Source organism: Taudactylus pleione, unplaced genomic scaffold (genome assembly GCF_031769625.1).
Source record: "Taudactylus pleione unplaced genomic scaffold, aTauple2 ptg000571l, whole genome shotgun sequence".
Lineage (NCBI taxonomy): Eukaryota > Metazoa > Chordata > Amphibia > Anura > Myobatrachidae > Taudactylus > Taudactylus pleione.
In genome coordinates this window covers 10,964,567-10,983,661 of record NW_028284973.1, presented here as the reverse complement: position 1 = coordinate 10,983,661, position 19,095 = coordinate 10,964,567, and the positions used below count along the sequence as shown (strand labels likewise).

At 45.2% G+C, this 19,095-nt stretch overlaps 1 protein-coding gene across 1 annotated transcript in view; it reads right to left on the bottom strand.

Moving 5' to 3' along the window:
* Window positions 1–19,095, bottom strand: part of SNTB1 (syntrophin beta 1) — a 238,188-nt gene that overhangs the window by 118,819 nt on the left and 100,274 nt on the right. Inside the window, exon 2 of the mRNA XM_088453124.1 lies at window positions 6,272–6,488. Coding sequence (XP_088309250.1) covers window positions 6,272–6,488 — 217 coding nt within the window. The remainder of the gene's footprint in view (window positions 1–6,271; window positions 6,489–19,095) is intronic.

The window sequence follows — 19,095 nt, the reverse complement described above, 5'->3', positions numbered from 1 at the left end:
GAAACGCCCGCGACACTCCCATAAGACGCAACATCTCCGTGCATCTTTTTTGCCACCCATCTAGGAACGCCCCATAAATTTCTGCTAGCGTGCCTCTACAATTTTTCTGCGACTCTGCAGCCACAAAATCAGGACACATGCGCGTTGCGCAAAAATGCACATGCACAGTCAAAAAAACATCGCTCCACTGCGTCCGACTCCGGCACTATGTATGTCGGCGGACTCCTGATTGCATGTGTGTTGGAGGATTGTATGTGCGCACATTCTGGATAGCTCAGGTGTATCGGATATACATCCAAATATTGTTTAAAATCACAACCCAGACCCCAAAGTCTGATGGCTGTCCTGAAATACCAATGCTTCTGATATACTGTATGCTCTCATGTGCCTAGTGAATCAGGAAGGGAGGGGGGATCCTCGGTGGTAGGGGGTGGCACATTAAAACAACTATTTGGGCAGCACAGTTGGCGTACTGGCTAGCATTACCGTTTATGTGCAGTTTGTATGTTCTTCATCTGATTGCATTGGTTTGCTCCAGTGTTCTCTCACACCCTAAAAACTTTCTGGTGGGCTTCTAATGAAATATTAACTCTTACTGTGTATGTGTACATGTGATAGAGAATATAGGGGCCGATGCAGAGACGCTTTAAGAGAGAAGCCTGTGTGCAGACTCAGGGCCTGATTCAGACTCGCGAGCGAGCGCTATGCTGTCGATGGTGAGTGACAGCACGCCCCCTTTGGTGGGCGGGCCAGGGGCGTGGCTGCCCAGACGGAGGCGTTCCCATGGGAACACCTACCATCTGGGGCCGGCCCCACTGACATCACAAGTGATGTCAGTGGGAGTGCTTTCGGCTCTGGTAGAGCCGAAAGCACTCTAGGGCTTGCGGCAACGAGACCCTACCACAAGGGTCTCGTCGCAAGCCCGATGGTCGCGACAGTCTTGACCATAGCGACCATCTTCCTGGCTGCTCGCTATAGCTGTGGGTGGTCAGCCAAAGCTATGCGAGCAGCCAGAAGGCCGCTCTGAAAAACAAGAAGGACGGCCCTGACTCAGAGCGAGCGCTCTGTCAGAGCGTCCGGCTCTGAATCAGGCCCTCAATGCGGGCCCCTACGCTCTCTGGCGGTGCAGTAGATTCTGGCTTAGTGCCAGAATCTACTGCGCATGTGCTGGTCTCCGGGAAAATGGCGTCTGCAGCATTTTTCCCAGGGACAGCAGTACTGCGCAATGCCGCCGCCATTTTCCCAGTGATTTTTGCTGCTCTTCAGTGCCGGCCTGCGCTCTGGAGACTGCAGACAGGAAAGTATAAGACTATACAGGTGAAGGGTGTGAGGTGTGGGCACCGCACACCCTGCACCCATTATAGATACGCCCCTGGGCCGATGTATCAGGTTGCGTTTTACATAATTTAAATTAAATTCATTATTGCATGATAAATGTGATAATGAAGTATCAGTCATATGTATTAAGCAGGAAATTGAAGGATTTTTGAGAAAGATGATTGCGATCATTTTCTATTTCTTGAAGATCACATGACCTCTGGCTTGCAATTAAAAATTGTAGAAATGCAATATTGTCGGATGTATTATTCAGATTTTGCAAATATTTATGGGATGTTCTTGTTCCTGATTAAAGCACGCCCCAGATGGCGTAGAAATATCCTTTTCATAAGAAGAAGGTTTAGGAGAGGGGGATCTGAGAGCCCACCCATAATATCTGTGCGTTATATAATAAGTGCTAATAAATAAAAGTTCTGTCTGTGACATTAACAGTAATATGTGACACACACACACACATATATATATATATATATATATATATATAGTTTTTTTTTTTTTTAAAACACTGTTCTGTTAGAATCTAGTCCTATTATTTTAACTTTGCCAGGAATGTTATATGGTAACACCCAAAACCGATAATAAATCTAATTTTACCCTGAATCAAGGCTCAATATTGCAGAAAAAAAGGGGACAATAAAAACCAAGTGAAAACACAAACACACCTTCCGTCCTATAATGACTAAAAACCTGACAGTATCAGTAAAACCCTGATGTCTTAGCGTATAATGATTCATCAGTCACTGACGTCTGTTACAGAACAAGGTCTGACCTCCAAATGCAAATCACCATCTTCTCTGACCTCTGTCCTCAATGATTTACTGAGCTTGTTCATGTTCACATGGCGGTCAGTCTAATGAATTCTTAAGAAGAGGGTAATTAGCATTTAGAAGCTCCCATCATTGGCCGGTGCATTTACTTGTTTATTTTGATTAATTATGTATAGTCCTGAACAACGTTAAATAACGGAAACAAACCCAGAAGGATCAGGACAACGCAATCAGCTCAACATGAATATGCAAATTTCACCAGAAATGTTATATGTTTCATATCAAACGGGGAGGTGTATAAATCCCCTAGAGAGAGATACAGTGGAGAAGTTGCCAAAGTCAACCAATCAGCTCCTAACTGTCAATTCAAAGACTGTGGCCCTGATTCAGAGCTTGACTCTCTGACAGAGACCTTGCTCTGAATCAGGGCGCCATTTTTTTTTTTTATGGAGCGGCCTCCTGGCCGCTCGTATTGCTGTGGGTTCCCTTTCACAGCTAATGTGAGCGGCCAGGATGATGGTCGCGATGATCAAGACCATCGCGACCATCGGGCTTGCAACAAGACCCTTGTGGTAGGGCCTCGTGGCCGCAAGCCCCAGGGAGCTTTCGGCTCACACAGAGCCGAAAGGCCGCCCCCAAACGGTAGGCGTTCTCATGGGAACGCCTCCGTCTGGGCAGCCACCCCCCTGCCCGCCCACCAAAGGGGGCATGCTGTCACTCAACATCTACAGCACACCCCGTTTGGTACGAGACCCGGAGCGACGGTTTGCCCGTCGCTATCCGGGTCTCGCGCATGCGCACGACGGAGCCGGCTCCGTCGTGCGCATGCGCTCTGGGCCACCATCGACCCGGTCGCGAGCGCTCAGCGCTTGCACCGGGTCTGAATCAGGCCCTGTGTTACATAAATGACAGTTTGATTGGTTGCTTTGGGAAACTGCTCCATTGTAATGCTCTCCAAGGCATGATACATATCCCATATAGGGCCGTATTTAATTAGCGGCGATAATATCGCTGGCAATAAAATCTGATGATTTTGCCGATTATCGCATGCGCTCTCCTGTTTTTTGCAAAATAACAAGCAAAATCCGGGAGGTGCGATGAAAAAACAGGTGAAAATAGGCGAAAAAGTCAGGACATGCAGGAAATTGTGTCTGTACCCCAAAAAAATGGCTGTCGTACATTGGAAATTAATTCAGAAGTGTATTATTGGCCGGAATAAACGTATTTATGGTACTTAAATTGTGTCGGTTGGCGATAATTTGCATAATTTAAATAATTAAAAAAAATTATAGAAAGCTATATTTTTCCCAGGAAATTACAGTTCCACATAAATTGGGGGTACGTTAAAATGGGTGTAAGTATATTTTCGTGTTGTAAAAGGGCACTTTTAAAAAACGTAAAAAAAAACGCCTGCTGCAACCACGTGCGATGTTTAAAACACTTGACGCATCCATATAGCCCCACGAAATACCAAACCGAATTTCTTAAACCCATTTTCACGGTCGTTTCTTGCAAAATTACGCGAATTCCGAAAAACTTTTACGGTAATTTATCATTATGGGGAGTTGTCCAAAGGTTTCCCCACATTTTATGGCGAAAGTAATAGCGGATGCGATAATTTACCGCAAAAACAGCACTTATCGCACCTAATCATTTATTTTGCATATAATTAACTTTCAGATGTTATAATAATGTTTATAATGCAACAGGGACTCTTATTGAAAGGGAACTCCAGCTGAAATGTGGATGTACCAGCTTCTGTCTGATAAACAGGGCCGGTGTACGGTTTCAGACAACATTTCACCAACCACCCCTGCTCCCTCCAATTCATAATATGCCACGCGTCAGTCTCCCCAGTTAAATAATATGCCACGCAGCTGTGCCACAAATTCATAATATACTATCTAGAATATTGCACACAGCAAAGCGCCAAAATCACAATGTATCTCATAACACTGCCGCAAATTCATAATATGCCACACAGCTGTGCCACAAATTAATTATATGCCACTCATCCATGAATTATGCCATTCATTTAAAAAAAAATTGTGGACTCAGCAGCGCCCTCCAGAGGCTGCTTAATGGTAGCACTGGCCCTGCTGACAACCTCACATAGCTGTGTGCTTAGAGCTCCCCAGGCTGCACTGCCTTGGATTACAGGTGCTGGCAAGGGGAGTATTCTTTAAACCGCTGCGGGTCAAGGCATGGGACCAAACTAGTTCTACTAGTTAGTAATAAGGAAGCACATGATTAAAAACTAGATTTTGATTGGGGTTTGCCTTCACAGTGCTTTAAGGCCTCAGCTGTTTATGGGGTTGATGCAGAAGTGGATGGTAGTTGTCACGCTATTTTCCGATTTATTTATTTTTATCGTCTGCGCAGAGAGCCGCGCTCATGCGCAAATCTGGTCCTGCAATGTTGGGCGTAGTATGGCTGCAGGCGTCAAGTGTCAGACCGCAGCTGTTTGGGGGCAGGAGGGGGCTTTGCAGAAAATGGGGACACGTTGACCCTGCTTTCTGGATGTGTGTCCTGAAGGTTACTCAGATGTCCATGCAGTGGATCCGATGCAGCGTCTTTGGACGAGCCAGCGGATCCGAGGAAGCCCGCAATGGGTGTATTTTTTACAAAAGACGGCACCTGCTGCATTAGCTTAAATACTCAGATCCGCTGCGTCCGAAGTCCCAGCACCAATCCACACATGTAACATAACTGTCCTCCTTAATCACCAATATCGCGGTTTGGAAATTCATGGTTTACTGCATAATTCCAAGTAAAGGATACAGCAAATGAAGACATTATATGATTGTGAAAATAAGAAATGTCATGAATTTTTTCTTGCACTAACAAGTGTCCTGAATGAATATATCCAACCTGATGTTCTCATGTGGTTTTTTTTCATAGCTGGTATTGTGAAAATGCTAATCATTATAATAAAGGATAGCTACTGTACATATGAACAACTAAATTCATGTATGAAATATGAATGTAAATAAAGACGCGCACACACTGGGCGATAAATAGGACGATATGAACGATAGCGATAGTGTTATCGTTCATCGCGTTCAATATTGTCCAATGTGTATGCAAGATATCGTTAACAATGCGTTAATGATGCGCGCTCCTGCGGATCGTTGACAATGTCTTTCATCACCCGTACTTGCAAGGCAACCCGATGATATCGCCAGGTTCTGCAAGTTGGGGGATGAGGGAGGATGCCGTTTACTGAACCATATCGTTAATGATATCGTTCAGTGTGTATGCTCAATGTCGTTAACGATATCGTTCAGTGTGTAATCTCAATGTCGTTGAGCCCGGCAGTTCAGGGGGAACACTTAACGATATAGCTAATGGAGCATATCGTTAAGTGCGTACGCGGCTTTACGTTGTACTATATTCCGCGGACTTTCCACTGTAGTCCTGTTAAAAAAAGTAGTTGCATATTTCTTCCCCTTGCCACCAAAAGAAACAGCTCTATATGAAATAAAAAGCTGACTCTGCTATCTGCAGTCTGTACAGAGAATTCTTGTTACCCAGAAGACCGCAAGCTAATCATTCAGGCAGAGATTTATGCAGAGCCGCAGAGTGAGATAAGATGGGGGAAGAAACACCCTCCTAAGCAGCACATTGCAAATGTCTTTAGTCACCAAGGGTGGAGATGAATAGCACGATGGACAGATACAGGGCTCTCACAGAGTGGTTACCTAGAAGACTACAAGCTAATCATTCAGAGAAAGCACAGGAATTGCATTCCAGAGGGAACGTGATGTGAGTAAACAAGTAAAATGCAGCTTACTAAGGAGGATCTATTGATCCCTACCTACGATGCATTTGCTGGCCACGTGGTGCTCCGATGATCAATGCCTTTGGCACATGACCAAAACACAACACTACCTGCAGCATTCACCTTCCTTGTAGTCACTACTATACAGAATACTTTACGGCAGTAAAGAGTTTTATAGTTACTTAGAATTTGCGCTATAGTTTCCACATTCCGGTTTGTATATCAGTCTTATTTTGTTCCTATGGATCTGATTGCGAGTACCTCCTGCAATGGCGTTCCACCTGGATAAACTAATACTAACATTTACACCAGTCTGTTATTCAGGTATGTTACTAAGCTCAGAAAAACACAGCACAAATCTACCAATACCCCCCCCCCCCAGTACCTGTTCTCCGGATCAGGAACTGTCAGGCTCTTTGTCACAAAGCACATCTTGAGCGGGATGCTTTTCCTGTCTCCGTGGATGGGCAGAGAAACCGGTGATGGCGGACACGCTGATGAATTCCCCAACCGCGGCGACTCGGGAGGAGGAGTCTCCCAGCCTATCTCTGAGACCGGAGATCCCTTCTTGACATAAGGCGTAGCCTCCCGCATGTACTTCACTGCAAAGGATAGAAAAGGAAACATCTTGATATATGTATATATATATATATATACCTTCCAACACCCTCTTATAGATTTCTCTCGCTTAGAAAATGTAAATTACGGTGTCACAAGCCGCATCGGTTTTGGGTTGGGAAATCGGTGGCGTAATACTCAATTCCTTGTTTGTTCCTGTAGTGAACAACTTCAAAGGGCTCTTTTTATCTTCTGTATGTTATGAATATTTTACTTATTAGGAAATAGCTCTTGCAATATGATCAAAAGAAACATGGATAGAGAAAATGAAACCGAGAGAGAATTTTAGTTTGAGAAAGGTTAAGAATGTCATCGTGTGTCAGAGCTATAATTAACGTAATCAATTTGATTATATATAAAGTATTAAACCTTCGAGAAACAAATAAGAAAAGTTCCCCATAGCATCCGATCAATTTCAAACTGTCATACGTCTCCTATCGACTGAGGGATATCCCCTAAACCAGCCACATCATTTATCTTAGAACCTTGAGAAGTTGCTCATAACAACCAATCAGCTCATAGCTGTCATTTTTCTAGCACAATCTGTAAGATGACAAGGGCTGAATGGTTGCTATGGGCAACTGTATCTCACTCCAAGTCTTGATACATGTCCCCTATACCCTTAACATACTAAAATAAAGACACAAAGACATAACTTTGCCAGAAATTGGTCAGATATTTATTTATCTATTATGCGATGAAATAAAACTGTATGGTGGCAAAGAAAGGATTGCCAGAGCTGGACAAAATTTACCATTGCTCCTAGACCTGCAGTTAAAGCCACCAGGCCTGTCGAGAGCGTTGACGGGCCTGGGTACTTGGGGGTGTGGCACGTTCAGAGCGATCGTTCCCCCCCCCAGCACATCTTGCAGGGAGAGAGAGGACTGACTGCTACTGCTCCCTGCCCGATGTGCTGTCACCTCTTATGAAGCAAAGCGGGGAGGGGGGGGGGAGGGGATAAGGGGGGTTTGCTCACCCAGGCCACCGGCGGGCCCCTCCAACAATCTTGGGCCTGGCTAAAGAGTACCCCGACCCTGTTTCTGCACCACTGAAAGCCACGTTGGGCATATTCTGCCTTCACTTCTTCTTTCATAGACAGTGTTAGTTACATGATAACTAGAAGCTGCTTGGTTGCTCTGGGCAACTTCACCTACAGTATGTAGCTCACAAGCAATCCTATATGTTGTCAGCAAAGTTCAATTACTACCTTAGTGGTCAGGATTTCTGCTGTGGAACACTCCTTAGATAAAAACAAAAACCCTAGGGGTCTATTCAGTAAGGGGTCTATGTACTAAGCCTTGGAGAGAGATAAAATGGAGGAAGATAGGTCCCAGCCAATCAGCTCCTGTCAGTTTACAGGCTGTGTTTGAAAAATGACAGTTAGGAGCTGATTGGCTGGGACTTATCTTTCTCCATTTTATCTCTCTCCATGGCTTAGGGGTCTAGTTACTAAGCAGTGATAGGAGACAGAGTGAAAAGAGATAAGGTGCCAGCCAATCAGCTCCTAACCATCTCACAGGCTGTGTGTGAAAAATGACAGTTAGGAGCTGATTGGCTGGCACCTTATCACTTTTCACTCTGTCTCCTAACACTGCTTAGTAACTAGACTCCAAAGTCTCTGCAGACACCTAACACGGATGCTTTGTGGGGTCACTGGTATAACAAAATCAGCCAGTGATATACACAGTGCTAAGCTGTTTACACCAGATAAGTCAGACCTAACCGTATTAAGAGAGCTGTTGCTGATGTTGATGAAGTAGTTCAATAATGCACCTGTTCCACAGGTGAGGCGGAGAGTCAAGTCTGGATATCCGTATCTAGGACGCCACCTATCATTGCCATTTATTGTATCAATTAAAGGAAGTTGAAAGGGGAAAGGGGCGTATTTCAGTGTTAAAATTCCAACTCTATGAAGTAATCCCGAAATTATTTTACCCGCTTAGAGTGTCAGCTTGTTTGGGCAGGCTCGTCTTCGCTCTCTGGGCCTGATTCAGCAAGGATCGAAAGAGGTCGGACTATTTTCGCGATCAGCGCCTGCATCGCAGTGCGCGTGCGATTGGCAATGAGAAGGCAGTGTGTACGCAGACCCATGGCAGAGTGACTGACAGGAAGTGCCGTTTGTGGTTGGTGACGGGGGGGTAGTCAGGCGAACGCAGGCGTGTCAGTGCGTTGGGACGGCGTTGCAGGGGCGTGCATAAATCAGTCACTACAATACCATACGCCGCCTGAGGCCTCATAGCGTGCGCTGAAGTTAGCAATTCCTGAGTGAGGTCTGACCTGCCCTAACTGTGTGTATGGGTCCGATGTTACTCGATGTTACCGATTGTTTAGCTATGTTGCCCAAGTTCTCATGTTAGGCTGTGATCGCAATGCGAATGCAAACATTTACATATCCCCGCTGATATCAGCAAATGCATTGCGTGTGTATAAGCAGAATAGCGCTCCTCGCTGAATCAGGCCCTCATAGCAAGCAATCAGCTTCTAACTAGAATTTATAAAGTAATTCCATAAAATGATAGGTAGCAGCTGATCGGTTGTACGGGCAACTTCTCCACTTGCCGACTCTTTAAAAGGCTTGATACATCTCCCCCATTCATAGCAGATGTTGGGCTGCAGACAGCAGAGTAGTTATGATGCTCACATGCTCTGGTTGATTGCGGCAATAGATGCCGTCAGTTGCACGCTAACAGCTCAGCGTTTAGAGCGCAGCTGTCACTATATGTCCCCACCCAGTGTAAATGCCTGCTCTCCGGGGTAATCCAGGAGGTCTCACTCTAATTAGGTGGGTATGTCTTAATGTACAATGCTGCAAAACATGTAAAGGTTAGTATTAATGGATAAAAATCATCATTATGTAAGTAATAACTAACTTGCTTGCTCAGCGGAGTAAAGTATTGAACTTTACAATGAACTTTACCCACTAACCACAACAACTTTTTCAACCACAACCACTGGCCAAGACCTTGCGTCCTACTTCAAGGACGAGATTAAAAAGGTTTAATAATAAATGGATTCCTCTTGGCCGAGCAGCAGCCCAGTCAATTCCCGTCCCACACCCTCTGACACCGTCTCTTCAGCTGATCCCACAGATGAAGAAAAAGCATCTACTCTACTGTCTACCTCTGAGCACGCCCTGCTAACGGTCTACTCCCTGCTTTCCCCTGAGTAATTATCCATCTCCTGTACTCCTTCCAGCTTTCATTAACATCTGCAATCGTTCTCTCTCACCACTGGCATCGTTCCATCTTTAATTAAGCATTTGGCTATTACTTCTACGAGTATGAACAAAAATATTCAGACCCAATCGATCTCTCAACCAGCATACCACTCCTAGGGGTATATTTACTAAAGTGAGAGTTTTTAGAAGTGTAGATGTTGCCCATAGCAACCAATCAGATTCTACTTAACATTTAACTAGTACCTTCTAGAAGATAATAGCTAGAATCTGATTGGTTGCTATGGGCAACATCTCAACTTCTAAAAATCTCACTTTAGTAAATATACTGCACCCCCTAGCTCCTTCATGGGCTTGCCTACAATTGTGTCACAGGGTTCCTTTCCTCACGCAACTGGATGGACCCTCTTTAGTCAGGATTTTGTTCTCAACTCTCCCCAGAAACTGCACTAACTATGGTGGTCAATTGCTACTAAATCGAAAAGGACGCTACGCTCTTCTATTTACCCAGGAACTCTCTACTGGATTTGACACAATTGACCATTCACTACATTCCCTTGGTCTTCAGGACACTCTCCTATCCCAGTTCTGCTATTATTTATCCTCCTTCAGTGTTTATTTCTTTGGAGTAACATCCTTTCCACTTGAGCATCATAAGTCTTGGCACTTCTCTGTATCTAGACCACTTCTCTTGAAAAAGTGCAGAATTGGGGTCTCTGAAGCAAAGATCGGCATTGCCAGGAGCTACCCCAATTGTTTTTATCAGGGTCATCGATGCTGTGTTCTGCAATACAACACTACTCCTCGAGCTCGCTGCCTAGATGTCATTCTCAACTCAAAACTGCTATTTGTTCCCAGCATACAATTGGTATTTGAACCCTGCCACATACATCTAACATAAACACACACACATCTAACTAATAGACTTTAATTCACTCATAATCCCCTGCAATGACAACTGCAATTTCCTTCTAACTGGTCCTCCCTTACATTACATTGGTAACTGAATTCAATATCATTAATACTACGAACTTAATACTTGCCTATTCCCCTGGAAAGATTGGGAGGCTTGCAAATTTTGGGGAGTCCTCCAAGGCTCTCAGGAGAGCAGATCACTCTCCCAAATTCTGTTCACTTTCCCAGTGAAGTAGCCATGATGAGGTGCTTCTCTGCGAAACGCGTCAGCATTCCCAACCCCCAGCTCTGCAGCTGTTTATGGGACCCTGGTGATGCAAATCATGGTGCCACACACTTGCTCTTCTCCTTGTGACCTTTCTGATCTTTTAGAAGGGAGGCCTATAAAGTAGCCCAGCAGGTCTGACATATAATATATATATATATATATATATATATATAACAAAATTGCACCAACATACATCTCAGCTAAAGATCTGAGCCTCTGCTAAAGAACTGAGTCTCGCATTCACACTCAGGGCCTGATTCAGACCCGCTCGCTAGATGCGTAAGCTCGCAGGCAGGCCAATGGTCTGCGAACGCGCATGTGCATGCTTTGTTCTGCGCGTGCGTGAACTATTCTGTGCGTTCGCAAACCGCTCGCTCGCCCTGCAAAGACAGCCCAGTGAAATGAGTGACTGGAGAGGCCGTTTGTGGGTGGTAACAGGGGCAGGACTCTAATAACGGGGGAGTGGAGGTGCGAACTCAGGTATGCCTCGGTGTTTCAACGCCGTTTCAGAGGCCTGCACAATTAACAGCCAGCGTCATAGTACACGTCACATGCCTTTTGTTTACACTGAAGTCCTCGCAGTGCTTGCGGTAGGGTAAGCCAACCACAAGCCATGCGATCGCTTCCGATTGTCCTCGATGTACCAATGTTTTAATACACTTCCTGCAGATGACGTGCGCTAGTGAGCGTCTCACCATACGCTAATGGGTGTCTGCATACAAAGAGTGATCGCACATCCAAAGTGGGCATGCTTATGCCTTTCCAAGCGAGTGCCTGCCATGGCGTCACTTTGCCGAATTTGCATACGCTGAATGCGAGTGATCGCATCTAGTGAGCGGGTCTGAATCAAGCCCTCAGTGTCTGCTCCCATTCCCAGTTAAATGGGCATTTCTAGGAATTTTTTTCAATTCTGATGGTGAAAAATTAATAAATAAATATGACAAAGAATTTATGTGATTGGCTGGGAGACACTCTGATTTAAATTTCCAGACCTCCTAGTCCGATCCCGTTAACCGAATAATAATTAAGCAACAAAAATACACGTGTTAATAGTGTTAACCATAGAAAAATCTATACTTTTATTTAATAATAGCTAGGATTCCTATTAAATTGAGTTACGTACTTAGGGTCTGATTCAGACCCGCTCGCGACGAGCGCTTGCGCGAGGCCCGGCTAGCGACAGGCACCCACAGCTATGCGAGCGGCCAGGAGTCTGCTCCAAAAAAAAACAAACGCCCCGATTCAGAGCTAGCACTCTTTCAGAGCGTCCGGCTCTGAATCAGGCCCTTAGAGCATACTTTTATCAACTCAATCAACAAACTGTAACAAATACTTTCTCCCTAGTGTTATCTGCTTTTATAAAATGTCAACCAAAAGTGGGACAAAAGACTTTCTGTTTAACAGGAGATATTTCTGCGCTCATCTTTTTTTGGCTCAACTACAGAGAGAATAACATGGATTCATTTGCTTTTAGTAGAATGATGTCAGAGGTAAATTAATTGGTTAAAAATGGACTTTGTGCAGAGAAAGAATGGCATCATTGAGGCTGCTTGCAGAAAGTGCACGGTTGGGTACATCGTCAAACTAATATCCCAAGACAGCTGTTTGGGGAAAACAAGAGCCCAACAAGACAAAACACAATGTCGTTATGATGAAGTACGCAACTTTCCGTTCACGCTATTCCTGACACACAGTACAACCATAGTGACTACTTCTTACTGTAATAAATGTCTCGGACAATCTACTTACAGGAAATATTCACTTCTAATATTGACAGAACTTTGGGTCTCATTCAGACCCGGTCGCAAACGCTGTCGATGTTAAGGCCCTGCGCACGCACAGCGAAAGCCCCGGAGCGAGAGATAATTCTCTCGCTCTGGAGCTCAATACAAAAGGGGCGGCTGTCGATGTTGATCGACAGCTCGCCCCGTTTTGTAGGCGGGGCGGGGGGGTGGCTACACAAACGGAGGCGTTCCTGACAGAACACCTGCCATTTTGTAGGCGGCCGCACTGACATCAGCAGAGGGGGCTTGCGGTTGCCGAGACCCAACCTTAGGGTCTCGTCTCAAGCCCCGATAGTCGCGATGGTCTTGACCATCGTGACCATCAACCTTGTCGATTGCTAAAGCTGTGGATGGTAACCCACAGCTTAGCTAGCGACCAGGAAGTCGCACTTAAAAAATCAAGCGGCCGCCCTCATTCAGAGAGAGCGCTCACTTCTTGCGACCGCCTCTGAATGAGAATAGTAAGAGAAGTGTACATTACGCGTTTCTCAAATTTGTTTTAACGTGTGGTTTGCTTTGCAACCTAAGCTGGCCAATGAGACAAAAGGAGTGGACAGTTATAGTTCACCTGAAGAAAACTCTATGCATCAAAAAAGGAAAGAACAAGGGGCTAGATTTACTAAAATTACTGGAAAGGAAATGTGGAGATGTTACCCATACTACCAAAAGATGTCTTAAGAATAATGAATGTCTAGTATTTATTTTATAAAGGCTTATTGGAAAGAGGTAACCCATATTTACCCAGGGAGAGATGTATCACACCTTTGAGAGAGAAAAAGTGGAGAAGTTTCCCAAATCAACCAATCAGCTTCTGCCAATTCCATGACTGTGCTAGATAAATGAGAGAATCTGATTGGCTGTTTTGAACAACTGCTCCATTTTATCGCTCTCAACGGCTTGACACATCTCCATCGGCCTCCAACGATGTTCTCCTTTGCGCAATTCACAGCATTGTGTAGATGGGGCGGAGTCATGATAAAATAAATTGCGTTGTCCCACTGGGAACTGCCAGAGGAGAAATTACAAAGGCCAGCGAGTCAGGTAACCATGAAATAAGCCAACAATCAGAGGGGTATCTACTGTAGAAACGAGGGGGTACAGCGGAAACGAGGCCGCACCTGAAACAGTTGCATCATGACGTCTCAATATCCATAACTGGTCATTTATTTCAAAATATATTTTCATGTTATCTGTTTAATAATAAAAAAATGTAAATATCAATTTAATACACATTACCCACTAAACTTAGAACTCCTCCAAGAGGCAAAGACGCTTAGTAAATATCACACTTCAGCCATACTTTTAACACCAGGAGTTAACTGTAAGAACTTCGCTTGTAAACTGTGACCGCTTCTATATCATCCTCTACACATCCACCCACATTACACAAACTCTCCGAGCTGTAACACCAGTTTTCTGTATATAGGTTTAACACAGTGGACTGTTAGTGAAGCATCGGGGCATCTGTTTTGGGGATGGTAGAGTCATCCTCTCACTGGGTCTGCTTCAGAGGTGGACACAGTGTCAATGTTTTTAGGGGGATATGTATCAAAGCTTGATGTGAGATAAAATTGTGAGATATATATTACCAACCAATCATCTTCTAACTTACATTTTGCAGGCTGTGATTAAGAAATTATAGCTTGGAGCTGATTGGTGGGTGATATACTGTATATTTCACAATTTTATCTCACGTCAAGCTTTGATACATATGCCCCTAAGTCTGCACGTGTGTTGGCGTCGCACTGCGCATTGCGGCCTGATGGACAAATTCAGGCACAGACAGAGGCGATTTAAGTGTGACGTGGTCGGCGACTGCAGCTTTATCCGCAGTTGCACTGATACCGGCGGCCATGTTCATGCGGACATTCTGCCCCTCCATGGGGCTGGTGCGATGTCCAATGGCGTGACCAATGGTGCGGCGGATTAGTGCCACAGCCAATGGGTGTCTCTGAACGAATCCCATGGGATGAAGTATCAGTCTTGCTACGCATAGAGACGCGGTTGCGGCTGAATTAGCCTCCACCTTTGAATCAGGGCCCGGTGTCGCCCGTTTTAGCCACATCTGACACCAAGGCCGCCTAGGCGCGAGCAGTCGGTGAGTTGGGAGGGATCATTGCTGATTAGGGCACTCCGGGGTTTTTGGTCTACCAGGATAAGCATTCATCTTGCATATAATTGATGGTGAGACTCATACAGCACCGTATGTGATCACACCTTGATCATTTTATAACAGCGCGTATGTAGTAGCGAAACTGCGCAACTTTAAGTATCTTTGGGTGATTTGAAGTCGGACGGATCTCTATGACCGCGAATGGGCGTTTCTAGGTGTCAGTTTAGTGAGGTGTCATGTGAGAGTGTCGCGGGCGCATAGCCAGAGTACCACACAGTTCTGAGGCGTGCGTAGGGCGAAGGGACAGATGGAGCTCCTGCACCCAGCACAGGGTAAATATAGGTGCCGATAATAATGAAGCCGTGCGGATAGCTGTATTAGCATGTGGTACAAAATCCGGCTGCCACGGCCACATTCAGCGACTCAGAATTGGGCCCTATATCTGGGGGCAACCAGCCTGGGGTAAGGGCAGTAGTTCTGTTAGCGTTCGTGGCCAAAGGAACTGAGTATTTGTGTGGCCTGGGTGACAGGACCACATCACCGCCAGAGTAAGTCAGTGCTGGAACAGGGTTTATGTCATGATTGTGTTTATTTTAGCTGCAACCTGTGGAAAATATACCTGGTGTTATCCTGTGTGTACAATGAAGCCGGGTGAGGTCAGTTTCACCCGCTGGTATTGAAAACCTGTTTATCGGAAATATGATCAAGACGCATTGTTCCTAATTACCCTCTGCTACATCCCCTGGTCATAGCTGTAATAGATGCTGAAATTCTGCAGCAGATGGGACATAGACATGGTTGCTGAAATCCCAAAAGAGTTGTTGGAGGAATTGGTGAAAGCTGCAGAACAATTGAAGCTGCGGTTTAATCACCAGCTGCAGAAAGACGGCTCTTTAACCTGCAGCTTCAATGAGCTGCAAAGGGTAGTGGGGTGCCCACATATCGATAAGTATGAAAATACACCTGCAAGAAACTACTGGACCTACAGCACAGGAGTCACGAGTGTCCTTCCACAGGAAGGTCCAGCCTGATGGGGTCAGCTGCAGCAAGCCCTGGACGTAAAGGAGCCACGGCAACCATAGGTGTCAACAGTTGTGCGGTGTGCAGCAGATGGAGCCCGGTTGGAGGCACCACCGAGTGGATCAATCTGCTTCAAGCTGTCTTTTGGCAGGCAAGCCGAAGGTAATAAGCTGGAGACCTGACCTAGGTGATAAAGATATAAGGCCGTATTCAATCTGGAGCGAAAAGCCGTTATCGGCGAATATTTTTGGTGTCATTTTCGCTGTATTCACTTTTCCCCGTATTCCATTTCAAAGACTTTTCGCAGGTGCGAAAAGTCTTTGCAAAAATCCAGGGAAAAGTTTTCACCGTAGAATACAGTAGGTGGCGGAAAAAAGTGCAGAATTGGGGTTTTGGGGTACAAACTTAAAAAAAGTACCCTGCACCCCTTGGACTGTCCCCCAAAGGTATTCTGTGTAAAAAAAAAAAAAAAAAAAATTAAAAAGTTCCACAGGACACCCCCAAAAATGTACTTTCGTTTTGGAGGCGAAAATAAAAGTTTGGGGGCAAACTTTTAAACTAGCGAATTATAGACTGTGGGGGGGAAGGGGTCCCCAAGTCTGGCCCAGGTGTTTTTTTTATTGCGGTTGGTTTGCGGCAGGTGGATTTTTAACGACTTTTAAAGTTCACTTTAGGGACTTAAAAATATGCTTGCACCCATTTTCATGTACCCCAAATTTGATGGGCCTAGTTATTTTTCCCAAAAAATTTTGCTAAATGCTATTCTTCACAACTTTGTCAAAGACGCATGAAATCACCTATTGAGACTGATTAAAAGACCCCAACCACCTTTAGCAGGCCTATTCGGGGGTACCCATAGTGATCCCCCCATGTCAGTGCATGTTTTAGGGGGTGCCCGGCTGATTTCCCCAAAAATGACAGGACTTTTCGTTAATTACCTTTTCGCCGGGTCCCGTTTGAAATTGAATACGGGGATACGCGGGCGCGCACCCAATATTTTTTTGTCCAGAAAAGCTCAGATGACGCCTCAAATTGAATATGGCCCATAGAGAGACTAGGCCAAGCCTACTTGCCAGGTGACCCACAGGAGAGGAGCTGCTAACCCTTCCACAGATACTCTACACCCAGGACCAAGTTGTCCTGGTAAATTTGGTGAGATTATGGTGCTGGTAAACATACTGGCAGGTTGTCATGGAGAATACAAGACTCCAGCCAGGTGTGTCAGGAAGGCCTATGCCTGTCACTGGACTAAATACAGACACCGAAAGACATTATCACTGTACTGTCAGGGAGATCTGCTATGTCTCTTACATAACGGCACTGCGCCAAATCCTGCTCATGAAGTAATACCCTTACATGGCAGTATAGGCAGTGATGGACGGTCTTTGGTGGGATTTGCTGAACCAACTGGTAACAATAATAAAGGACAAAATGAAACTATTAATATTGCCAAAAATACTATAGAAACGCAATGCTACACCCATCCTGTGAATATGGAATAGAAGGCGAGTTAGCTATTGAGAAGCATCGTTTTTAATAATATTTGTCCTGGTTTTGTATGCCACTATGAAATGTAATTGCAATATCCACTCTGACTAAGATCCTGTGCTAGGGTCTGTAGTCAATAAGCATGGATTTTGTGTAGCATGTTTTCAGGATCTCCCTCCACGATGTCACGGTAATGACAACCAGCAGCCAGCAGAGGGCCCAGCGTACAATGCAGAGTCTGATTTGTTGAAATCTGTTCAAAAGCATGTCCAAGTGTAGCAGTGGGCCCACAGAAGACAGCGATGAGCCTGTCCCGGTGTTTTGTTTGTAAAGCTCCGGGACGCATGCTTTTGTAACGGGCCTGAATTCGGTAATTTCAGCAACCACAACAGCTGGAAGGGAGTCCTGGAGTGACTGGCTGTGTGTTATACACTTATAGAGGTAGAGGCTGCCAGCCTATGGGAAAGGCCTAAGAGAATCCTGTAACAAAAAAGGTTAATAAAACAATGCAGTTTGTGGGCGAAAGTGTCTGTTTTGTGCGGTGGGCAAAAGGCCCAGTTACTGTTATAAGTAGACAACTGTTTGTTTAGTAAGAACTATTTAGCTGAACAGGCAAAGGGTTATGTTTTCATGATATGTTGTTGCTTACCCCCTGAGGAAAGAACTAGTTTAAATACATGGATTTCCTCTAAATTTATATTTTAGCTACCATGGTCGCCATAACGCTTCTTCCACACTGTTTCTCTCCAGCCCGTACTTATTTATTCTCCGGAAGGTGCAGGAGATTCCTGATGGGCAGGTAATAACGGGAATCGCCATTCCGTAGGGAGGAGGTGGGGCTAAATGACACGAATCCCGTTGATTTAGCCTCGCCCCTCCCCACAGTCCCACGACTCGCAACAAGGGCCTAATGACGTAAAGAGCCTGGCCCCGCTCCCGAAGTGTAACTTCAGCGGCATCTCCTCTCCCTATCAGATTTCTGTCCCCCCTCTTCCCGTTGGCAGAGGGGCTTGTAAGAAGTGACCTTCTGGGGGGCTGTCACCGGCTCCAAGCACAGAAAGGTGTCTTCCCACACCTTCCCATCTCTGACCTCGCCCCAAACCCTCCTCTGTCTCTTTCATATCTGTCCCTCCCACCCACAGTTTTTCTATCTCTCTTTTATCTCTGCCCCCTATCCACATCCCTCTATTATATCGGTCCCTCATCCCCGTGTTGGGAGGGCCTGGATTGTGAGTGTGGGGCCACACATGGGGGTGGAGGGTCACCACCAGGTGCTGACAAGACACAGGAAACAGTTAAGTGCATTCCAGACAGAGCTGTGGAAGAAGAGTGGCTGTGTCAGTCAGGCAGCCAGTGAGAGCTGCTCTCAGTGTAATAGTGATATAAATGATATATAACGGGTATAGAGGACTAGAATGGCACTCCATAAAATATATAAAGCAGCCTAAGTGTTTCCTGGGTTGATAAGAGTAATGTAACTGTTCATCTGTATGTTATATTTCCCATCACAGATTTTATTTTTTTCTCTTCTTTAGATGTAGTGGTGCACACAGCTTGTACTATTCCTTGTAGTATATTTTTATATACTTTCCTTTAAAGTGGACAGTCTTTGGCATCTAGGGGCCCTACTTTTGCTGAGTGGTGTGAGCTGATGAATTAAGTGGTGGGGCATGAACGTTTTTTATATACTAAGCGTAATTGTATTCTCAGATATGAACGTATTTGGGGCACATGGATTGCTTCTTCCCATTACGTTGCCGGAAAGAGCGGGATTTCAGACACTGATGGGTTGCCACCTGGCGGGACGGCACAATAATGTTTTGGTATT